This window comes from Equus quagga, chromosome 1 (genome assembly GCF_021613505.1).
Source record: "Equus quagga isolate Etosha38 chromosome 1, UCLA_HA_Equagga_1.0, whole genome shotgun sequence".
NCBI lineage: Eukaryota > Metazoa > Chordata > Mammalia > Perissodactyla > Equidae > Equus > Equus quagga.
Window position 1 is genome coordinate 133,058,964 of NC_060267.1, and position 19,903 is coordinate 133,078,866.

Below are 19,903 nucleotides of genomic sequence, written 5' to 3' on the forward strand. Positions count from 1 at the left end.
TTCCATGCCAGACAGCAAGCCGGTTATGCACACTGAGTCTCACATCACAGCACGCAGCAGAAACCACAATGCTGCTTTATGGGTTTTGGAGCCCTAGCTACAAAGTGAATTCTGAGGACCTACAACTTTTAAAGGGGTCTTCTTTCCTTCCTTGATTATATTACTAAGCAATACACTTAAGGGCTTTGAACATTTGTAACTTTCTGCACCTGGTTCAAGCCACTTCCTCAGCCTGAAAAGAACCCCTCATTCCACCTTCTGCAGCCAAAGCCTGCTCATCCCTTGGAGCTCAGCAGGAGTGCTGCCTCTTCCAGGGAGCCTTCCTTGCATTCCCACGAGCCTGCATCACTGCACCCTTCTGGGCTCCCACAACAGACTGCTGGCCCTGGATTACGGTGCAGCTCCTCCATCCTGTCTTTCACTAAGGCACTGCTTCTCCGTCTTCCCTCCACAGCAAGGTCTCCAAAGGCAGAGGAACTGGTTTTGTCACCACATGGTCAGGTTCCTACAGACAGCAGCAGGACACAGGAAACAAAAATCCCCACTCGAATCACAGGCTATAAACAGAGTTTCACCACAACTGATGTTGGCAACACTGACACAGATCCCTGTCTACTTCTAGAGGGAGCAGGAAAGAGATGAAAGACATGGGCCTGCAAGAAGCCCACACTCAGCTCCCTACAGGACACATCTGAACTAGCCAAGAAAGGTGCTCTGCTCAGAGGAAGGGACGAGACTTTCGCTGGTTTACACACAACACGCTACGTGCTGCGCTCAGGAGAGGTGGGCAGATGCTGGTGGACCTCCACAGGTCAACATCAAAGCTGCAGTTCAGGAATGAAGAGGAAAGAGCAAGGTAGGCATCTCCCAAGCCGCACGCAAAGGGCTCGTTGCTGGCCACGCTGCGGGTGCAGAAGCTCTGCGAAGGCCGTGGGATTCAGGCCGGCTCGAACGCTCCCGAGAGGGCTGTGCTGCAGACCTGAGTTGCTCTTCTTACACCTAGTCAACTAGAGGACATCAGTGAGTGTGCAGTGCAAAAGACCATCCACTTAGAAACTCTGATCTCGCAGTCAACACACAGTCAGCTCCAGAAATCCTCCTGCAGTTTCCTGACCCTCAGGTGAACCCCAGCCTCTTCCTTGAGGCACCAGTGGGTGTGGGCCTTGGAAGAAGCAGGGAGGCGAGGGGAGGACACAGGCTGCACTCCGCTGGCTCCCGCGTTAGCACACAGGACTGAGTCGATTGTATACACCTGCGATAACAGGAAACCCTCAGAGTCCTAGCTAGAAGCATAAAGGCCATCTCAGCCAAGAATCCCCCCCACCGACGTCCAGCCTCAGCTTCCACACTCCCCCGCCTATACAAGCAGCACAAGTTGGCCCCACCCACCCTCTCTGCTTCGCCTCTCCCTGACCTACAGACCCCTCTGTGCTCCAGCCAAATGAACAACCCACCGCTTCCTCCCTGAGCCTTGTGTCTGCCCAACTCTGCGTCCTCCTCATGCCATTGCCTTGGCTCAGAATGTTTCTCCTGACGTTGAGCTATGACTGATCTCAGATTTACCCATCCTTCAAGGCCCAGGTCCAATGCCCCCACAGCCCTCTCCTTAGAGCCCTGCAGCCAGCCCTTCCTCCTCTTAGCCCCCCGCCACACAGCCGGCCTCCTCTGCGATCTGCATCTCTGTCTCCTTGTACTGCATTTCCTTATGTGCAGGCCTGCCCTTCCCCAGAAGGAGCAAACCAGGTCCTCTCCATCTCAAGAGTCCTCCCAGCACCCAGCCCCCAGCCTCACTTAATGAAGGAGTGACTGCACAGAGCTGCCTTAGATGCTCCGCTCAAGGGAGGCTTGCTCAGCCATCTCCCACAAGCTAGGGCTAACTTGGTTTCCCAGGCCTCTTGATGGACGGGCACCCTTGAAATACATTCTCAGTCTTTACTATCAACTCTTCCAGATTTGAAACAAATCACAAACATCTTAGACAAATCCGCTGCTGAATTTCAATTCCCACTTTCACCTGAGGCAGCACAGATGGCACCAGGAAGAGTAAGAGCACAACTGCCAGGAAAGTACACAGTAAAAGTGACACCTTGGTTGACAATGGCAATTAATTCCCAAGGTTGACTGACCATCGAGCCTTCCTGCTGCAGAAAGCGCTCTAGGGTGCCTAGTGCCACAGTGTGGGGTACCAGGTGGGTGGGCTCCAAAGCAGCCACTCATGCCTCCTAACACTACCCAGAATGGTGACCTGGTTCCTTCCCAGCCCCTGATGGGCTAGGCATGTGGCTTCCCATGGCTAGCATGGGGGGAGCCACTTGAGGTGGCAGAAGGGCGGGGAGGGACCCTGCTCTTCAAGTTCTCATCCAACAACACTGCTCCCTCTGAGATGAAGGGACCACGACTTTGTCTCCTGTGGTGCAAGGCGAGTGCATGTCTTCCCATGCCCTGTGCCCGCAGAGAAGGGATGACTGAATCCCCGAGGCCATCAGTGAGTCTGCTGACCCTCCAAACCACAGAGCCACGGGACCAACTCAAAATCTAAGACTCAAACCTCTGGCAGAAATTCAGAGTGGGTGTAAATGCACTTGTGCTCTCTGATGTGCAGGCAGGAGGAAGCAGACGGCTGGGAGGAGCCCATCGGTCTCACAGGCCAGGTCAGAGGCAAGGAATGCCTGTGCAAGGGCTGAGTTGCACACAAGCTCCATCTGGTCAAGAGCAGGAAGTGCTACATACTATTGCGTTTGCTCTCCTCTCCACCTTCTTCCTCATTCTCGGGATCAATATCTTCCGCTTGGGTAATCCAATCCAAGTAACCCTTCAGATCCTCTTCTAGCTGCTGCTTCTCCCGGAGCTTCTGGAAATCTCCCCGTGCTTTAGCCTTCTCTCTTTCCTTTGAGAATTCTCTGAGGAAGGCAAGAGAACAAGCGTATGTCAGGACATGCTCAGGGACCCACACCGTGAGCCATCTGCCCTGCTGCACAACAGTCTTGCGGCAGGACACACGGCACTGAGTACAGCCACACGAGCACAGCAATAGGGGCCACACACGTGGACAGGACATAGCACAGTGTCTCCCAAGCAAGACTGTGGGTGTCAGAGTTGCAGAGACCACACCAACACACATGCACCGTCTCTTAGAAAATGAACTCCCTCAGGATTTCAGCGATCCCAAGGAGCCTAGGCCGAAACACCATGTGCTGCCACGGCAGGCCTCTTGACAAGCCCTGCTGAGCACCTGAATTTGGAGATGTCCCACCTCCCCCAGAGACACCCCCGTCAGACAGCCGGCATTACACTGCAAAGAGAAAAGACCCAGGAGGACCAAGCTTGGCCAAAGAGAGCACCCAGTTTAGGGCTCCTGCAATACTTTCAGACAAAACTTAGCATCCATATTGCATGGTGACCCCTTTGGTCAAACCAAGAGCCCTTATGGGCTCCTTCCCAGTGCCCACACCAGGCTCCCATCCCCACCACTTGCACTGCAGGTTCTGGCCGGAGCAGTGGACAGGGTCAGGGCAGACCCACCTCACAGTCCCGTTCTCCCTTCCCACACAGGAAATGGAACACTGGTGGGGCACCACTGTTGGTCTTAAGCCTGACTTCTTGCCATGATCTTTCCCCCAAAAGTCTTCCCTGTAGTAGGTGGAGAGGCAGTACGATTGCTGCCCATTTATGGGAAGACCTGCCCCGGAAAAGCTTTGGCAGGCACGTAAAAGTTCCCAACTCTTCGTTGTTCACTCTACCTTTCGTGTCTGCAATCCTTTATCTATGCATGTATACAGAATCCCACATTTGCTCAGGGAAGTCTGAGAGTCAGGTGGATGATTACGCAATTTTCATATACAAGGAACCATCTGCATTTCCAACCATGAATTGTTACAGGAGCCAAGTTATGCAAGTTATGGATTTAGTAAGTACGATTAAAAAGCTGCTAAGAAGGCAGATGAGATTACAGGCAGTGCAGCTCTGCACACAGACCCCTGGATTCTGACAGAGGGTACATCTGTCTGCCTTCCAATCCAAAGCCGGCACATCTCCCTCTCAGGGACCTCATTAACCCAACCCAACTGACAAAGGGGGAAATGACCTGCTTACATAAAGCCAACCCCTCTTCTCTCTCTTCCCTCCCCTCCCTCAACTCTGGGCTATTATACTGCGGAACAGATACTGGAACACCCAGAGACGCTGATATTTCAGATAAGAAACTCGAATGCCCACCAAGGTGCCACCCCTGTCCACGGTTAGAAAGGACACCACTCACTACTCCTAAATCTCCCACTTTTTTGGATGCCCTGGAACCTGTCCTTGGCTCTGTTAGGGCTGGTCTGTCCCCACTTTCATCTTCCGGGAAGAGAGAAGGGGGTAAGGCTGTGAGGCATCCTAGGTCCAGCTCACAGAGGAGCTGACTCCAGGGGGTTTGCAGGATAAGCCCAAGTTGATCAAGACCCACAGACATTTTCTAAACCCCCAGCCCAGGGAACTTTCCTCCTGGGGAGAATACCTTGCAGTCTCAAAAAAGAAGGGCCTTCACACACAGCATCTTGCTGCTCATGCAAACCATATCCTGAGAATGATTTGGGACTTTAGGCCTCCCAGGTTTCCTGAGATAGGGGACACGCATAACTCAGTCCTGGGGAGGTTCACCAAATTAATCTGAATTTTGAAAAAGTCACACTCAGTCCAGAATCACACCCCTGAACAACAAGTGGAGGCCCTGGAGTGTCACGTGTCAACGTGAAAATGCATTATATAATTTGTTTTCTTAAAAACACTATAAAGAACAAGTATGTGGGCCTTCGAGTCTATTGTCTACCAAAAGTACCCAAGCACAAATCTTTGTAGGTGTTTTGATTCTGAACTTGGAGTACTAAATTCACATGATTACACACAAACAGGGTATTCTTATTCTGGATTCATAGTTGATTTGAGTTCTTGAAAAAAATCACAAAGATAGTAAAAGAGTTACCCTGCAAAACTTAAGGGCTTCATAAAATGGGATTTTGCTTTATTATATTTCATGAAGTTTCTTTTACCTTAGAAATACAAAAAATCCCTCTCTAATGCGGTGTACCGCTGTTGCACATCCTTGGTTCCTGGGACACAGTAAAGCACGCGTAGGTAAAACCCTACTGCGACTACAATTTGTGAGAATAACACTGCCAAGTCCTGACTTATGGCCCATTTAAAATAATAGTCACTATTACAATCTATTCTATAAAATATCTACAAATATAATGTAAAATATTACAATCTAATCTATAAATTAATAGTAACTGCTATGATATAACAAAGCTGTTAATAGAAACTCTCTGAAGTGACTTTAGACAGTTCTGAATGGCCTAACACTTAGAGGCACGTAACGTCTACTGACGTGGAGAGAACTCAGATTCACAAGGCATCAGTCTCCTCCTGTCGGCTAAGAGACAGAGTGGAGGAAAAGGTGCAGGGGGTGGGATCTCTGTGAAAACCCAGGTGCCCCTGCCTCCTAGACCACACCGGGCTCTAGGTCTGAAGACCTGGATTCTGGTCCCAGCTCTGTCACTTTTCTCTTCTGAGCTTCAGTCTCCTCACCTGCAAAACAGACATAATACCTGTTCTACTGTTTCACAGGGTTTAAGTAAGACATTCAATAAGATACTGTGAAAATCACAAAGCTCTATACAAATGTGAAGTTCAAATGTATAATTTTCAGTTGCTGAATCTGGGCATTAAAAAAGGGAATTGGAGGAAGTTTCTCAAATACCAAAGGGAGAAAAACTGCGAACAGCTCTGAATGGGCTCTAAGCTGCATGATCCCAGCAGAACTGAGGGAAGCACAAAAGGACACATGGGATCCCAGGGCTCAGAGCACCCTCGATGGGCCAGCCAGTGCCGTATCCATCCCACACCGCTATCTGCTCAGTTGAAAATAACTCAGGCCCATCACAACAAACCTTCCATTCCAGAACATCCCACCTGAGGCCCCTGACAGCTCACATGCGATAGAAGCCTACTTGCTCCAGATCAGAATTTTGTTTATGGTGCATTCAAGCAAAAAAAGAGAGGTATAACAAGTGCTTGGACAAAAAGGCACATATAGCAGTATGCTATTCTTTATGCATGAAAGAAGAGGAAATAAAAAAACACACATATTACTGCAGGATGTATCTGACGATAAAGCAGAAAATGAGGATGGGGACAATGGAATAGGGGGGACAAAGGATGGAGTGACAATACTAAGTATATCTTTGTCTACAGTTTTGACTTATGGAATCATGTTAATATTCTACAAATTAAAATATTTTAAATTAAATCAACAAGGACAGAATGGAGGAAACATACCTGTAAACTGGAAGTGAATGACATGAATGAATTACTGTACTTCCAGTGAATACCACACTGAAGGAGAAAGACAAAACTAATTCAGGTCGCTCATGGACTTCTGACTGCACATTTTCAGTCTCGAGCAGGACGGAGTGAGGGAAGGACTAGAAACAAAAGCTGAACTCTCTGTAGGAGGTTTGTTTTTTGCAGGGATATGCATGAAACAATGCTGAACTTATTTCTGATGTATTACAGGATTTAACAATGAGTAAATGTGTCAATGTTGCTGGGAGCCAGGGTTCTCACTGTGGAAGGAGGGATATAGAAATATGGAAGGGAGGAAGACTACAAAGAACCCTCTGGGGATGGGCTGGAATCGGAGGTATCGGTGTGAATTCATGATTTCTAAAAGATGGATGTGTATAAGCATAAATGTAAGTATGTGTACGTAAATGCAAATATTTCCCAGCTCTGTCTGTTGAAAAGATCTAGAAACAAAGACACCCCAGTAGTTATGAGCATATCTGGCACCCAGATCTTGGTCTCTAATACCATTTGCCCTTAAAAGGACCAGGAGGCTTTGGAGAAATGGCCAATTCTAGGGTGGGGCAAGGTAGGTACAAGACTAAGAAAGCACAGAGGCATTGCCAAAAAAACAAAACCAAACATGATGTGGGCATGCCAGAAGGACACAGGAGGCAGAGAAGCACCTCCCAACAGCCTAATCTGGGATATTTTGAGCCTCAAAATAAGGACAGTAATAAATTTTTTAATACTTTAAAAAATCAGTTCACACTCCTTTATAGATAACAAGTGAAAAAGCAAAAGAGATAAAATATTAATACCATGTTAATAATAAGTGAATTGGAGTAAAGGATGCATGGATTATTCACTCTGCTATTCTTCTTGCAACTTTTCTGTACGTTTGAAATTACTTCCAGTAGAAAATTTTTGAAAGTGTTTGGAAAATGTAATCACTCTAATCAAATGTAAATTTATGCTGTTATATATTCACTTCAGTTTACCAGCTAGCTTGTAGGCTCCTTGTGGGAGGGACAATGTTGTTCATTTCTTATGTTTTTCTTTCCACATCTCTGTCTCCCCCAGGAAGCCCCCCTTCAAGCAGGCGTGCAAGAAGTCTGGGTACAAAAAACGCACACGACAAATTGAGCCTACTCCTTAAGAGGCCAGAATGCACCAGGACAGAAAGCCCAGGATCCCCGGGATCGCCCAGAAGCATGAAACGAGAGCATCTGAGCCCAGGCACACCATCCGGAGCAGCCTCCGTCCCCAGCCTGCCAGTCCCCCTTATTATTTACGGGCCTCATGGGGTGGATTTTGTGTCTCCAGGTTGATAAAAGTCTTCCCTCCAGTTCTACCTCCTTTGTAAGGAGCAACTTCTCAGTGAGGACTCTCTCCGCCAGCTGGACGTGACAACTACCAAGTGTCTTACGCTGGCCAGTCTGCACACACCTCGCCCACCGAGGGCCCTGAAGGAGTTCTAGCCAGAGCACTTCATCAGGGTTTCCCCTCAGCTTCAAGGAACCGCAGACCTGGATTCCATCCTGGTGTGGTCCGGCACAGAATGCCTCACAGCTCCTCATTGCTGCCCTCAGGAATCAAGGTCAAATGCCGCAACCCAGCACTCAGGGCCTTGCAGCCTTCTCCCACCTGCTATTCCAGCTTTATTTCTCCTTCTTATAAATGTACACCTTGTACTTTGGCTACACTCTTCTCAATTCCTCAACCCTCTGAGCCTTTGTCTACAGAACTCTAGCCACCTGAACAGCCTTCTTTCATCTTTGAATACCGGCTCACCTTTCAAGACCTAGCTTCCCCTGGCTACTCCGTCCGAAGAGTTCTGTCCTCCTTTGAATCACCAGAGCGCTCTACTTGTTGGAGACTGAGACGTGGATGTGTGTGTGCCCTTTCCCAGTGAGCCTCCTCAGCGTGGTTTCCTTAACAGAGCCCAGCCAAAGCCCCACCCCATTCTCACTGGAGAGCGCTGACTGTGAGGGAAGGACTGTTATTACCCTCATTAGGCAAAAACCGAGGCTCAGGGAGGTTGGTCACATGAGCCCATCCAGCTCCTGAATCCACCCTCCCTCCAAAGGACCTCAACACGGCCACAGAGGAGGCAGAGGAAGAAGACAGTAGACGCATAAAGGGATGAGGATCATAAAACAGCTTATAGCCAGTCCTGGAAGGGTCTTAAATCCCAAACTAGGAGATCTGGGTTGTTTTCCCATAGGCAATGAGGAACCAAGAGAAGTCTGATAGGGGAGAGTTTTATAAGAGAGATGTGTGAAGATGAGATCAAAACAGGGAGGAAACGGTGGTGAGGAGGCCAGAAGGCATTCCGTAAACTCTTGGGTGATCACATTTAACATCAATAAAAATGCAAGTCAAAAATAATATGGTTCTAATCAAACTCCCAACTTTCTTACACAGCTGTTTGGAAAAGTACCTATGAGGCCTGTCATTACTACCCCCCAACTTTCTCACTAATGGTCACTTCACCTCCACCCTTTCACGCTGGGCCCCAAGGTCTGACACACCCAGTGTCACCTTCTCAGCTAATATGGACCTTCCTGCAGGGCCACATGACGCCCCACCTGCCACATAAACATTCCCTGTCTATCTCTTTGGGAAGAAAGGCTGGGTGGGCGGGGGCAGAGGAATGACAAACAGGAGGTTAGATGGAGAAGAGACGATGCAAAAGAGCCACGTGCCTTGTCCTCCATCTTGGGAAGGCTGCTTCGAAAAGCAGCAGCAGATTTGCTGTGTGCCCCAGGGAGTGGCCAGAAGTTTGAAAAGACTGCTTTCAGCACACCATAAGGAAAAAATTTCCAATAGTCCAAGTCCACCAAAGACGAAACGGGTGGCCTTGGGAACTTGGGAAGCAGCAACTTCCCCGGAGGGGTGCAGACAGGGACCTTTGGTAGAGAAGGACTAACACCTTGGCCAGGCCCACGCCACATCCCCCATCCCACTCAGGCCAGCGCCTGGCAACACATCACCCTGTGTTATGTGCAACTGTGCCATAACTTGAGTCTCCCAGGCTTCCTCTACAGCTTGGAAGGCAGGACCCCAACTGCTGCCAATGGTCCCTTCCTCACTTTCTGCTCCTGTCCCTGGGCAGCAGTCTGGCGCCCTCTCTTAGATCTGGCAGCCAAGTCTGGTGGTACCAATGCCAAGAAGCAGCAGGGCTCAGAGAATTCAGAAGAAATGGCTGGAAGTGGTTCTTTCTACAGAGCGATGTGCAGCCACCTGCCCCCTGACACTCACACAGGAGAGACCTTCCAATGGGAGAGAGAAACAGAGAGAACAGGCGGAGGGCTGTGAGACAGGCACAGTCTGAGCCCACGGCCGCCTTAAGCAGCCTTCACCTGTGACTGCCTGGCCCTGGTGCCCCCACCCTCAACCAAACAACGGCAGCGCCAGCAGGTCTGAGCCTGCTCAACTGGGGGAACAGGAAATCAATTTCCTGCAGGAGAGCCTGTCCAGGCCACCACCACCACCCTCTCTAGCAATAACAGAAAAGACCTCTTAGGTTTGGGGATTTTTATTTGGAGTCCTCAAAGTGTCTTCCCATTGACAGTCCCACAGGCCCCTCACTACCTCACTGTGGGACAGGCAGGATGAGGACTTTCACTCCCGTCTCACAAAGGCCAAGACTGAGGTTCAACAAGGTAATGTACTGGCCGGTGCCATATGCCCTGTGAACAGAATAACCAGGCCCCAAACCAAGGGCTCTTTCCACGGGATGCCTGATCCCTCTGCCTCCTGGCTCAGGAGATGCATAGGCGGATACTTACTGGTCAGGACTAGGACGGGAGGGGCAGGACAGAATGCACTGCTAACCCCCACATTCTGATTTTTTGCAGAGCCCCAACTCAGGCTTAGGAAAAGTGATAGCACCTCTCTGCTCATCTCCCTACATGCCGTCCTTCACTCCCCAGGAAGCACCGCTCCAGGGACAGACTCTGCCCAGAACCAGCCAGCCTCCCTCCTGGGATACCCTATGCAACCCCTAGGGTCTGGGCACAGGCCCCATACTCTGCAGAGAGCTCCCCAAACCCTAACACGGCCCAGATTTTCAGGCCCTGTCATCCTGCACTCTGGGAGCCCTGGCTCAGTCAACACCACCAGAGAGAGCATGCTTAGCCTGAAGCAAGCCAACGCATTCAAAGGGCAGGGCAGGTCAAACGTGACCGCGCCAAATGCAGAAGGACGACACACAGTTTGCTCTGGAATTTGTTATTTCTCAAATGCCCCATAAAATAAATGGGCCACTGGAAATCATGTTGATTTAGAGATAGGGTTTTTCTGGGGTTGTAATGCTATTTGTTTTAACCAGACTCACACGAATTAAATTTAGACAAACTCAACACTTTTAAATCCACACACATGCACCCGCACACACAAACACACAGAAAACAAACACAAACTAGCATAGAAAGGTCCAGTGAGCAAGGCAACAGAATCACAAGGACTCAGATTTCTGGTAGAGCAGAGGACTCACAAATTCACCAAAAACAAAGCAAGCAGCATTTACAAAAAGTCAAAGAGTAAGGGGAAGTTGAAGAAGTAACCCACTGATTTTTATCAGCAGAGGCCAGTCCTCCTTAGAGTTATTTCCCCCTCACAGCCATAAAGGAAATGAAACAGAATGAAAAAAGTAGCTTGGTTTGAAAAAATTATGTTTAAATCTAATTTTTTGGAAAGCGCATAAGTTCAGTTCCTTTTCAAGGAAACTGTTTTGAAAAAAATCAACACTAACGTGTGATGTTTCACAAAAATTGTTTTTAATTATTGGCACCGGTTCAGTTCAAAGTTCAGCAATATCATTAGCTTTGTTCCAGTTTTCCCTCAACCACAAAAAGCCAGGACTAGCCAAGGCACGTTCTCTCTGCATGAGATGAACAGGTCGGAGTGGGGACGGAGGCCTTGGAACCGCAGCACCTCATCCATAAGATCTGCTCCTTTGCGGACAACATCCAGCGAAGGGAAAGAGCTAACCTGTGAGAGTGTTCTTCACCGACAAGTTAGGCACTGGCCACTTGCCAGTGAAGGGGAACCACTGGTGGGCCAAAGGGAGAAGAGAGAATGGAGGACCCCTGTTTACACAGTTAAATATGTTGGGGAAAATGTTTAACAATCACATTTCTAATCATCAAACCACACTATGACTATTCTTTGGGAATTCATTACTGAAATAAACTCCATGGTGAAACCTTTCGTAAAGGATTCAGTGCCTAATTTTTCTGTTCGGTGTATTAAGGGATTTTCTCAAAGCAATCCTCCCCTTTTCATGTCCTTGACTGCTTTTATTGACATGAAAATCTGTGAAGATGCTTTAAAATAGTTTCCATCTTCGGGGAAGATGAACCAATTTCAAAGTAGGTGTTCCTAGCTTTTAACGCCTAGGTTGAGTGATCTGTGGTGAACGGCCGGCCCCTGAGCAGCCTGTGCACACCAAACCTCAGGGAAGGGGCACATGTGGCACTCACCCTGCACAAGAGCAACGGGCATCGGCACGGAGTGAGCAAATGCACGGTCTGTCCGGTCTTTCTCTCTCCTGGTCCCTTCTGACCACTCCCTGCTTGAACTCTGTGCTCCAGCCATCCTCGAGTTCACTCACTTCTCCAAGGCACGGAGATCTCCTTCAGCTCCAGGCAACTGAGTGTGCTGTTCCCTGAGCCTCAGCTGCTCTTCCAGAGACCATCCCACCCGGCTAGGTCAGCCTGTAGGAACATTTCTCTAAGGTCCTCGGAGCCTCTTGTGTAGAATTTATTTCACAGCCCTGCAACTGGTATTTAATATTCTCTTTTACACGCTAGCCTGTAAGCTGTGTGAAAAACGGGCTGTGTCTGTCATATCTTTGTGTATCGATTCCTCATCACAAACCCTGGCCACTATTAGCTGCTCAATAAAAACGGTAAGTAAATTTAATAAATACCTTTCTAGGCTCAGGTTTTACATTAATGATTGTGTCAAGGACATAGATTGTGGGCTCTGCGTTGGAGATGTCTGATCGCAAACACCCATGTAACTTTCTATCACCTGAAACTGTACCCACTGTCACTAAAAACAAAAAATGAAAATGCAGACAGCCAGAGTCCCATACAAGCGTAAAAATGTCAGCCATGGAAATAAACTTCGTCAGGAATCTTAGAATGAGACATACTTCCTTCACAGCATCTCCTTGTCTGAGGACAGAAGAGTTGCTCTCTCTTTGAAGTTAATTTCCACGGCTACTAAAGACATTCCAATGTTTCTAGCAGAAAATCTACCCCAAGAATCATCCATGCAGGTTGCATGCTAAAAGTTCTAGACTTCTTGTTTCAATTTGTTTTTTATAAAACATGTGTTAAGAGGTATTCTTCAAAAACGTGGGCCCTCTTGTCTGACAGCACTTTCTCTGAATGAACTATATCACTCCATCAAAGGAGCCAAGCCAACATCATCACGTCTTCTCATGACGGGCTTCAAATACTGCTACTTGAGAAACATACCTTGCTGGACTTGTCAGATTCCAGTTTTCAGAGAAAAATAAGGAAAATGTGTTCCTGAAGTCTGACTGGGGAGGATGGCAGAAACATTAAAAATAAACATGTTTAGGGCCGACCCTGAGGCCAAGTGATTGAGTTCATGCACTCCGCTTCGGTGGCCCAGGGTTTCGCCGGTTCAGATCCTGGGCGTGGACATGGCACCACTCATCAAGCCATGCTGAGGCGGCATCCCCCATGCCACAACTAGAATGATCCACAACTAAAAATACACAACTATGTACCAGGGGGCTTTGGGAAGAAAAAGGAAAAATAAAATCTTTAAAAAATAAATAAATAAATAAACATGTTTGAAGGTACCAGCATCCCCAGGGCATGCCCTGCTTATGCACCAACACAGTGTGCTGTGTGAAGGGCCTGGATAAACTGCCTGCAATGGACAGACAGCTGGATCCACCTATTCAAACGCCTGCTGCAGGCAGGGTCTGACTGCAGATGAGCAACGCTGGCCTCGGGAAGAAGCTGGAACTGAGCCCACCTGTTGGGCTGTCCCCAAAGCAGCAATACCTACAGGAATTTCAGCTCAAATCCTGCTCCCTGGCCATGTCAAAGGCAAACCACCCGGGGGGAGGCCCTGAGAGGAGACGGGGTCTCTCCTCCCCAGGGGGAGCTCCTCCTCCAAGGACAGGATGGGTAGGAAGTGCCCCTTCGGAACCATCAGACTTAGCTGAGAACAGGGGGACGGACATCACATTACAGGAGAGATTCAGGGATTCAGAGAGATCTGCCCCTCAGTAACAGGATCCAAAAGGACCACTTGAGCTAGAATGACCCTTATTCACATGCAGTTTTAAGAGGAAAAGAGAAACCAATTTCTTTGAAGCCTTCATATTCCACTATTCCACTTTGCTTTGAGTAATTAATTTTGGGAAGAGAAAGAAACAGACAAAGCATGAAGAACAGAACGGTCCAGGAGGTCTCAGCACAGACCCAGTCAGAATAGATGGGACCCCACAGGGAGTTCCCCCTCACCAGACACGGAAAGAACTTCCAGCTGATGAGAAAAGCAGCCTGGGGTCTGGAGACAAGCAGATCTAGATTTAATTCCTAGCTTACTAGGAATTCCTTACTGACTAATTATGTGACTTTGAGAAAAACGATAAACCTCTCTGAGCTTTGCTATCATCATCTGTAAAACCGAAGCAAAAAACACTTCACAAAAGTAGTAAAGAAGATTGAATGAAATAAACTATAAAGCCCCTGGCCCAGTGCCTGGCATCTATCTTAGCTGCTACATTAACGACAATAATAAGCGATGAAGAATCATTCTCTCACACTATCCATACTGCAGAGTTGACAATCAAATCTACAGATCTCTCCTCATCTGAGAGACACCGGCCCACAACTATCTTCCACGTGGACTCCGTCACTTCCATCTCCACCACCGTACCCCAGCCCAGACTCCCATCACCTCACACCCAGCCCAGTGCCACAGCCCCCAAGCCCACGGCTCTCCTTACTCCACCCCCCCTGCAAGGCACCAGCTTTACCTTCCAGGCCCAGCTGTCCTCAATCACCTTATTGTCCAAACACCTTAACAGCTCCCATAAATTAAAGAAAAAAGTCCTGCCTCTTCACTGGGCATTCCCAACTACGTATCCATGCTTCTGCCCCACTGCTCACCAGCCAGCACAGAGCACCCTGGCAGCCTCACTGGCTCCTGATGTGGGTGATGCACCAGGTCCTGCTGTCCTCACCATTTGTCAGGATCTGAAACATGCCCCTCCTTTCTTTCCACTTTTTCCGTTTTTTTTGGTGAGCAAGATTGGCCCTGAGCTAACATCCATTGCCAATCTTCCTCTTTTTGCTTGAGGAAGATTGTTGCTGAGCTAACATCTGTGCCAGTCTTCCTCTATTATGTATGTGGGATGCCATCACAACATGGCTTGATGAGTGGTATGTAGGTCTGTGCCCAGGATCTGAACCCACAAACCCTGGGCCGACAAAGCGGAGCACACTTAACCACTTAGAACTTAACCACTAGGCCATTGGGCCAGCCCATGCCCTCCTTTCTTTATATCCTTACAGATGCCCTTCCCTCAACACCCAACCTGAGTCTGGCTTCCTCAGGAGTGCCCACTCTAACTAAACCCTTCATTGTGCTCCTAGGGCACATTGCTAGGTTCAGATGGTGCTAAAATATACTTGACTGAGAGCCAAAGAGGGAGAGGGTGCAGGGGCTGGTATCATGCAGAGCCCTGGAGTCCCTTGGCACGCCTCTGTAAGCGTGTTCATACGCAATAGCAAATGATTCAAGGACAGGTGGGCCTCTGGGAACGGCACCCCTCTGGCAGGCGGTGTGCATTGCCCACTGAATTAGAATCCTTCAGATGCAGCGCCAGCCTCCCAGACTCAGAAGCTGAAAAGCCCCAAATGCTTGGAGGCTCCAAAGGTGCCAGTAGATAACTGAAACCAAGATTTATTTTAAAGCAGAATTTCAAGGGCATGATCTAGTTCTGAGTGGATTAATATTTTATCCCTGAATCCAACCAAACTCTTAACGACAATCAGACTTAGGGAAATTAGGCTCGTGCTTCAAGTGCCACTCCAGGATCTGAAAAGATGTGGGGCCCTGGAGAGAAGAGCTGGCAAGTTAATGTTCAGACTGCAAATAAGAAGGCTTTTCAAACTCTCAGAAACAATCTCCTAGAAGGAGACGACAACCTGGCTAACGTTGAGCACTCCTCACATTTGGAAAGGTCTCTTCGGTTGACAAAATCTCCTCCCCTCCATTTCTCTCCTTGGTTCTTACAACAGCTCTGCAATTACATGGCAAACAGGGCCGTCCAACTTTAGGAGTGAGAAAACCTTGAGTTGGAGAAATGAAGCGTATTGACAAAAGCCACGTCTCTAGGAAGGACGGAACCAAGACAAGCGCCAGGACTCTGACCTCTCACCTAGAGCTCTTCCCACTACAACACGTAGAAACCAATAACCACAGCAACCAGCCATCCCTGCAGCCAAGGGAGCCACCGCAAGCCAAGCAGCACTCAGAGATCCGAGGCACAGCACTGCCACAACCCTTGGCTGGGCTACCCACATCTGCTGGAATAACCAGCACCCCAGGCTGCCTCTGCGGAGACTGAAGCTTCCAGCACACACCACAGGCTGTGTGAGCCAAACCACAATGGTTGGACCACATTGCCCTAGACCAAGTGAGCCAGGCTCTCTGTTAGCCAAGGACCCTCCCCTATCAGAAGACCTTGCTACCCGCAAGCCTCTCCTCTCTTTGTGGATGCCTCCAGCCACTGCCCAAAGTACGAGGCTCATGTCCAACGCCCAATTCCCACATTCCTCTGAACTTCCTCAGCTTCCCCTCATTCTGCAACCCTTCCCTGTGCCCTCTGGAATTGCTGCTCAGAGAGCATGTTCTCCTGTTCTCTCAACCTCATCAAAGGGTCCCCATTCTCCAGGCTGTAATGGAAACCTGGGTCACCTGTAAGCTTACTGCTTTGCTGCCCACCCACTGCAGGGTCTCAAAGTGGAGCTGATGCCCTCTTTGCTTTTCTGTTCCCCTTCACATGATGACCAATACTCCCTCATCCTGCCATAAAAATCAAACAAAAAAAAACCCCCTGCTCCTTTGAGGATAGTCCCAGTGGGCTGGGTGACCTCCCCTTCCTCTGTGCTGTCTTCTCCTAACCTCCTGAACTGAGACTCTGACTCCTCCCAGCCTCCTTCCACCACCATCCTGGGGGACTCCAGGAGCCCTTGGTTGACTCTGCCAACCCCCACCTTTTCAATTCACCTCCAATGACCATTTCCGCCATGCCACCTCAACCACCCAATCCCACTGTCAGACCCTCAATTTTTATCATCTCTAACCATGAAATCAAGCTTTTTGCTCTTTGACCACAACCTCCTCTCATATCAGCTGACTTGTTTAACTACTCCCAATATAAACATTTTAAACCTCTTTGGAATGTCAGTCCAAAGACTCCTGCATTTTCTCCCAATCTGTTAGGCCTCTCCATCCCTCTTAACCTACCTTAGACTTCAGGATCCATCAGAGATGTTCTTGCTGCTACCCTAAACTCTCTTTCATCTTTTTACTATACACAGATAGCAGAACTCTTGCCCTAGATAAGCTCAAACACTATCTTTTCTCCATGCCTGGATCAGAGCAGCCAAGTATGGCTATAGAAAGACATACAGTGGGATACACTGACATCAACACGCATTCATCATCACCAGCTTCGAATAGGACATCGATGCTACCTGTCGTCCACTCACTCCCTAACTCCCCGCAATGACTATGCTGAGCCTTCTCCACTCTCTTTGGACACACGACTCTGTCACCTACCCTTTTACCCTCAGCACTTAACCCTGCCTCCTGCTTCAGAGAAACCAGGAATCAGGCAGGAATCCTTCCAGCTTCTTACTACCAAACCAAACTTATACCTGCCTTTCTTCTCTTTTCCAAAAAAAGTGCATCTTTTCTTATTCAACTTGTTGTCTGACATGGTAATAAATTGAGTGTTCCAATCCATGAACACCATATATCCTTCCATTTCTGTAAGTCTAATTTCTTTCAGCAAAGTTTTGTGTAGAAGAGGTCTTGTACATCTTTCATTAGATTTATTCCTAGGATCTTGATTTTTGAGGCCTTTTTTTGGGTATCTTCCGCTTTTCTGCTTGACATTTTGAACATATCGAATATAATTATAATGATTCTTTTTATGTCCTTTTCCTGCTAATTCTAACATCTGTGTGAGTTCTGGATTGGTTTCAACTGATTGATTAAATCTCATTACGGGTCATGTTTTTCTGCTTCTTTGAATGCCTAGTAACTTTTGATTGACTCCCAGACATTGTAAGTTTCATCTTGTTGGGTGCTACATATTTCTCTATTCCTATATATATTCTAGTGCTTTGTTCTGGGATGCAGTAAAGTAACTTGGATCAAACTGTTCGACCCTCTCAGGTCTTGCTTTAATGATCTGTTAGGTCAGTCTGGAGCACCGCTCAGTCTAGGGCTAACAATTCCTCACTACTAAGGAAAATCCTTTCTGGGTACTCTACCCAATGTCCCGTGAACTGAGTTTTTCCAGTCTGGCTGATGGGAACAGACAACATCCTGACCCTATGTGAGCAGTGAATACTGTCCTTTCTAATCCATTCAAATGTTCTTTCCCCAGCCTTGGGTAGTTTCCTCACACATTTGCTGAGAGGGACTCTGCTGAATACTTAAGGGGGACCTTCTACTGACCTCTAGAGTTCTCCTTCTATGAAATTCTCTGCACTCCAGTACTCTGTGCTGCATACTTTAGCCACCTTAGTTTCTGCAGAATCTTAGCTTCGTCTTCTCAACTCAGGGAGACTGTAGGGCTCTGCCTGGGTTCCCCTGCCTCATGCCATGGCTCAGGAACTCTCTCAAACCAGTAAGCTGGGACAACCATGGAGCTTATTTGGTTTATTTCTTGTTTCTCAGGAATCACTGTCCTTCATTGTCTCACGTCCAGTCTTGAAAACCACTGTTTTACATATGTTGTCTGTTTTTGGCTTTACTGTGGTTGTTTCAGGTGGGAAGGTAAATCTGGTATCTGTTACTCATCTTGACCAGAGGCAGAAGTCTCTTTTAATTCTATTTTAGTGGTATTTTAAATCAATTTTATCGAGCTACAAATCATGAACAATAAGATGCACATGGTTTAAGTTTATGGTTTGGCTAATGTTGACACCATGGACACAACATCCCAATCAAGATATAGAACATTTATAACACCTCCCAGAAAGTTCTCTCATCCCCTTTCCCAGTTGACTCTTCCTCCTCCCACCCAAGGAAATCAACGACCTGATTTCTGTATTACAGATAAATTTTGCTTCTTTCAGAACTTCACCATATGTTCTCTTTTGTACCTGGCTTCTTTCCCCTAGCAAATTGCCTTTGAGCCCCATTGATAATGTTATATTAGTACTTCATTCCTTTTTACTGCTGAACAGTATTCCAAAGTCTAGAATACACCACAATTCGCTTATTTATTTACCTGTTGATAGACCTTAGGGGTTTTCCATTTTGGAGCTACCATGAACAAAGCTCCATGAATGTTCCTGTACAAGTCATTTTGTGGACAGAGGTTTTTATTTCTCTTGGGTAAATACCTAGAATTGAACTGCTGAGCCACATGGTAAGTATGCGTTTAACTTTGAGAAACTGACACACTTTTCCCAAGTGGTTGTACCATTTCACGTTTCTATGAGCAATGTATGAGCGTATCAGTTGCTCTCGACTCTTACCAACACTTGATACCGTCAGTCTTTTCGGTTTTAGCTATTTTACTACACATGTAGTAGAATCTCATTGCAGTTTTAACTTGCACTTCCCAGATGACTAAAGATATTGAACATCTTTACATGTACATTGGCTATTTGTATATATTTTCTTGTCAAGTATCTGTTTAAGACTTCTGCCAATTTTTGTTGGGTTATGTCATTATTTGCTAAAACTTCTTTGTATATTCTAGACACAAACCCTTTGACAAATATATATATTGTAAATACATTCTCCCATTGTGTGGTTTCCCTTTCAATTTTTTATTTCTGAAGCACAGAAATAATTTTTATTTTTAGTTTTTCTTTTTTTGAGGAAGATTAGCCCTGAGCGAACATCTGCTGCCAACCCTCCTCTCTTTGCTGAGGAAGACTGGTCCTCAGCTAACATCCGTGCCCATCTTCCTCTACTTTATATGTGGGACACCTACCACAGCATGGCTTGCCAAGCGGTGCCATGTCCATACCCAGGATCTGAACCTGCGAACCCCAGACCACGGAAGCAGAACATGCGAGCTTAACTGCTGCACCACCAGGCCGGCCCTATTTTTAGCTTTTTAATTAGATCTGTGATCTATTTCAAGTCAGTGTTTGTGTCTAGTGTGACCTAAGGATCAAAGTTCATTTTTTTTGCAGACAGATATCCAGTTTTTACAGCATTTTACTGAAAAGATTATCCTTTTTCCACTGGATTATTTAGCACCTTTGTCAAAAAACAATTGATCATATATATGTATTTCTGGACTTTCTATTCCATTCAA

General features: G+C 47.4%; 1 protein-coding gene across 1 annotated transcript in view; it reads right to left on the reverse strand.

The window, feature by feature from the left end:
* Window positions 1–19,903, reverse strand: part of CACNA1D (calcium voltage-gated channel subunit alpha1 D) — a 175,266-nt gene that overhangs the window by 106,719 nt on the left and 48,644 nt on the right. The window contains exon 6 of the mRNA XM_046685745.1: window positions 2,731–2,900. Within this exon, the coding sequence (XP_046541701.1) occupies window positions 2,731–2,900 (170 nt within the window). The remainder of the gene's footprint in view (window positions 1–2,730; window positions 2,901–19,903) is intronic.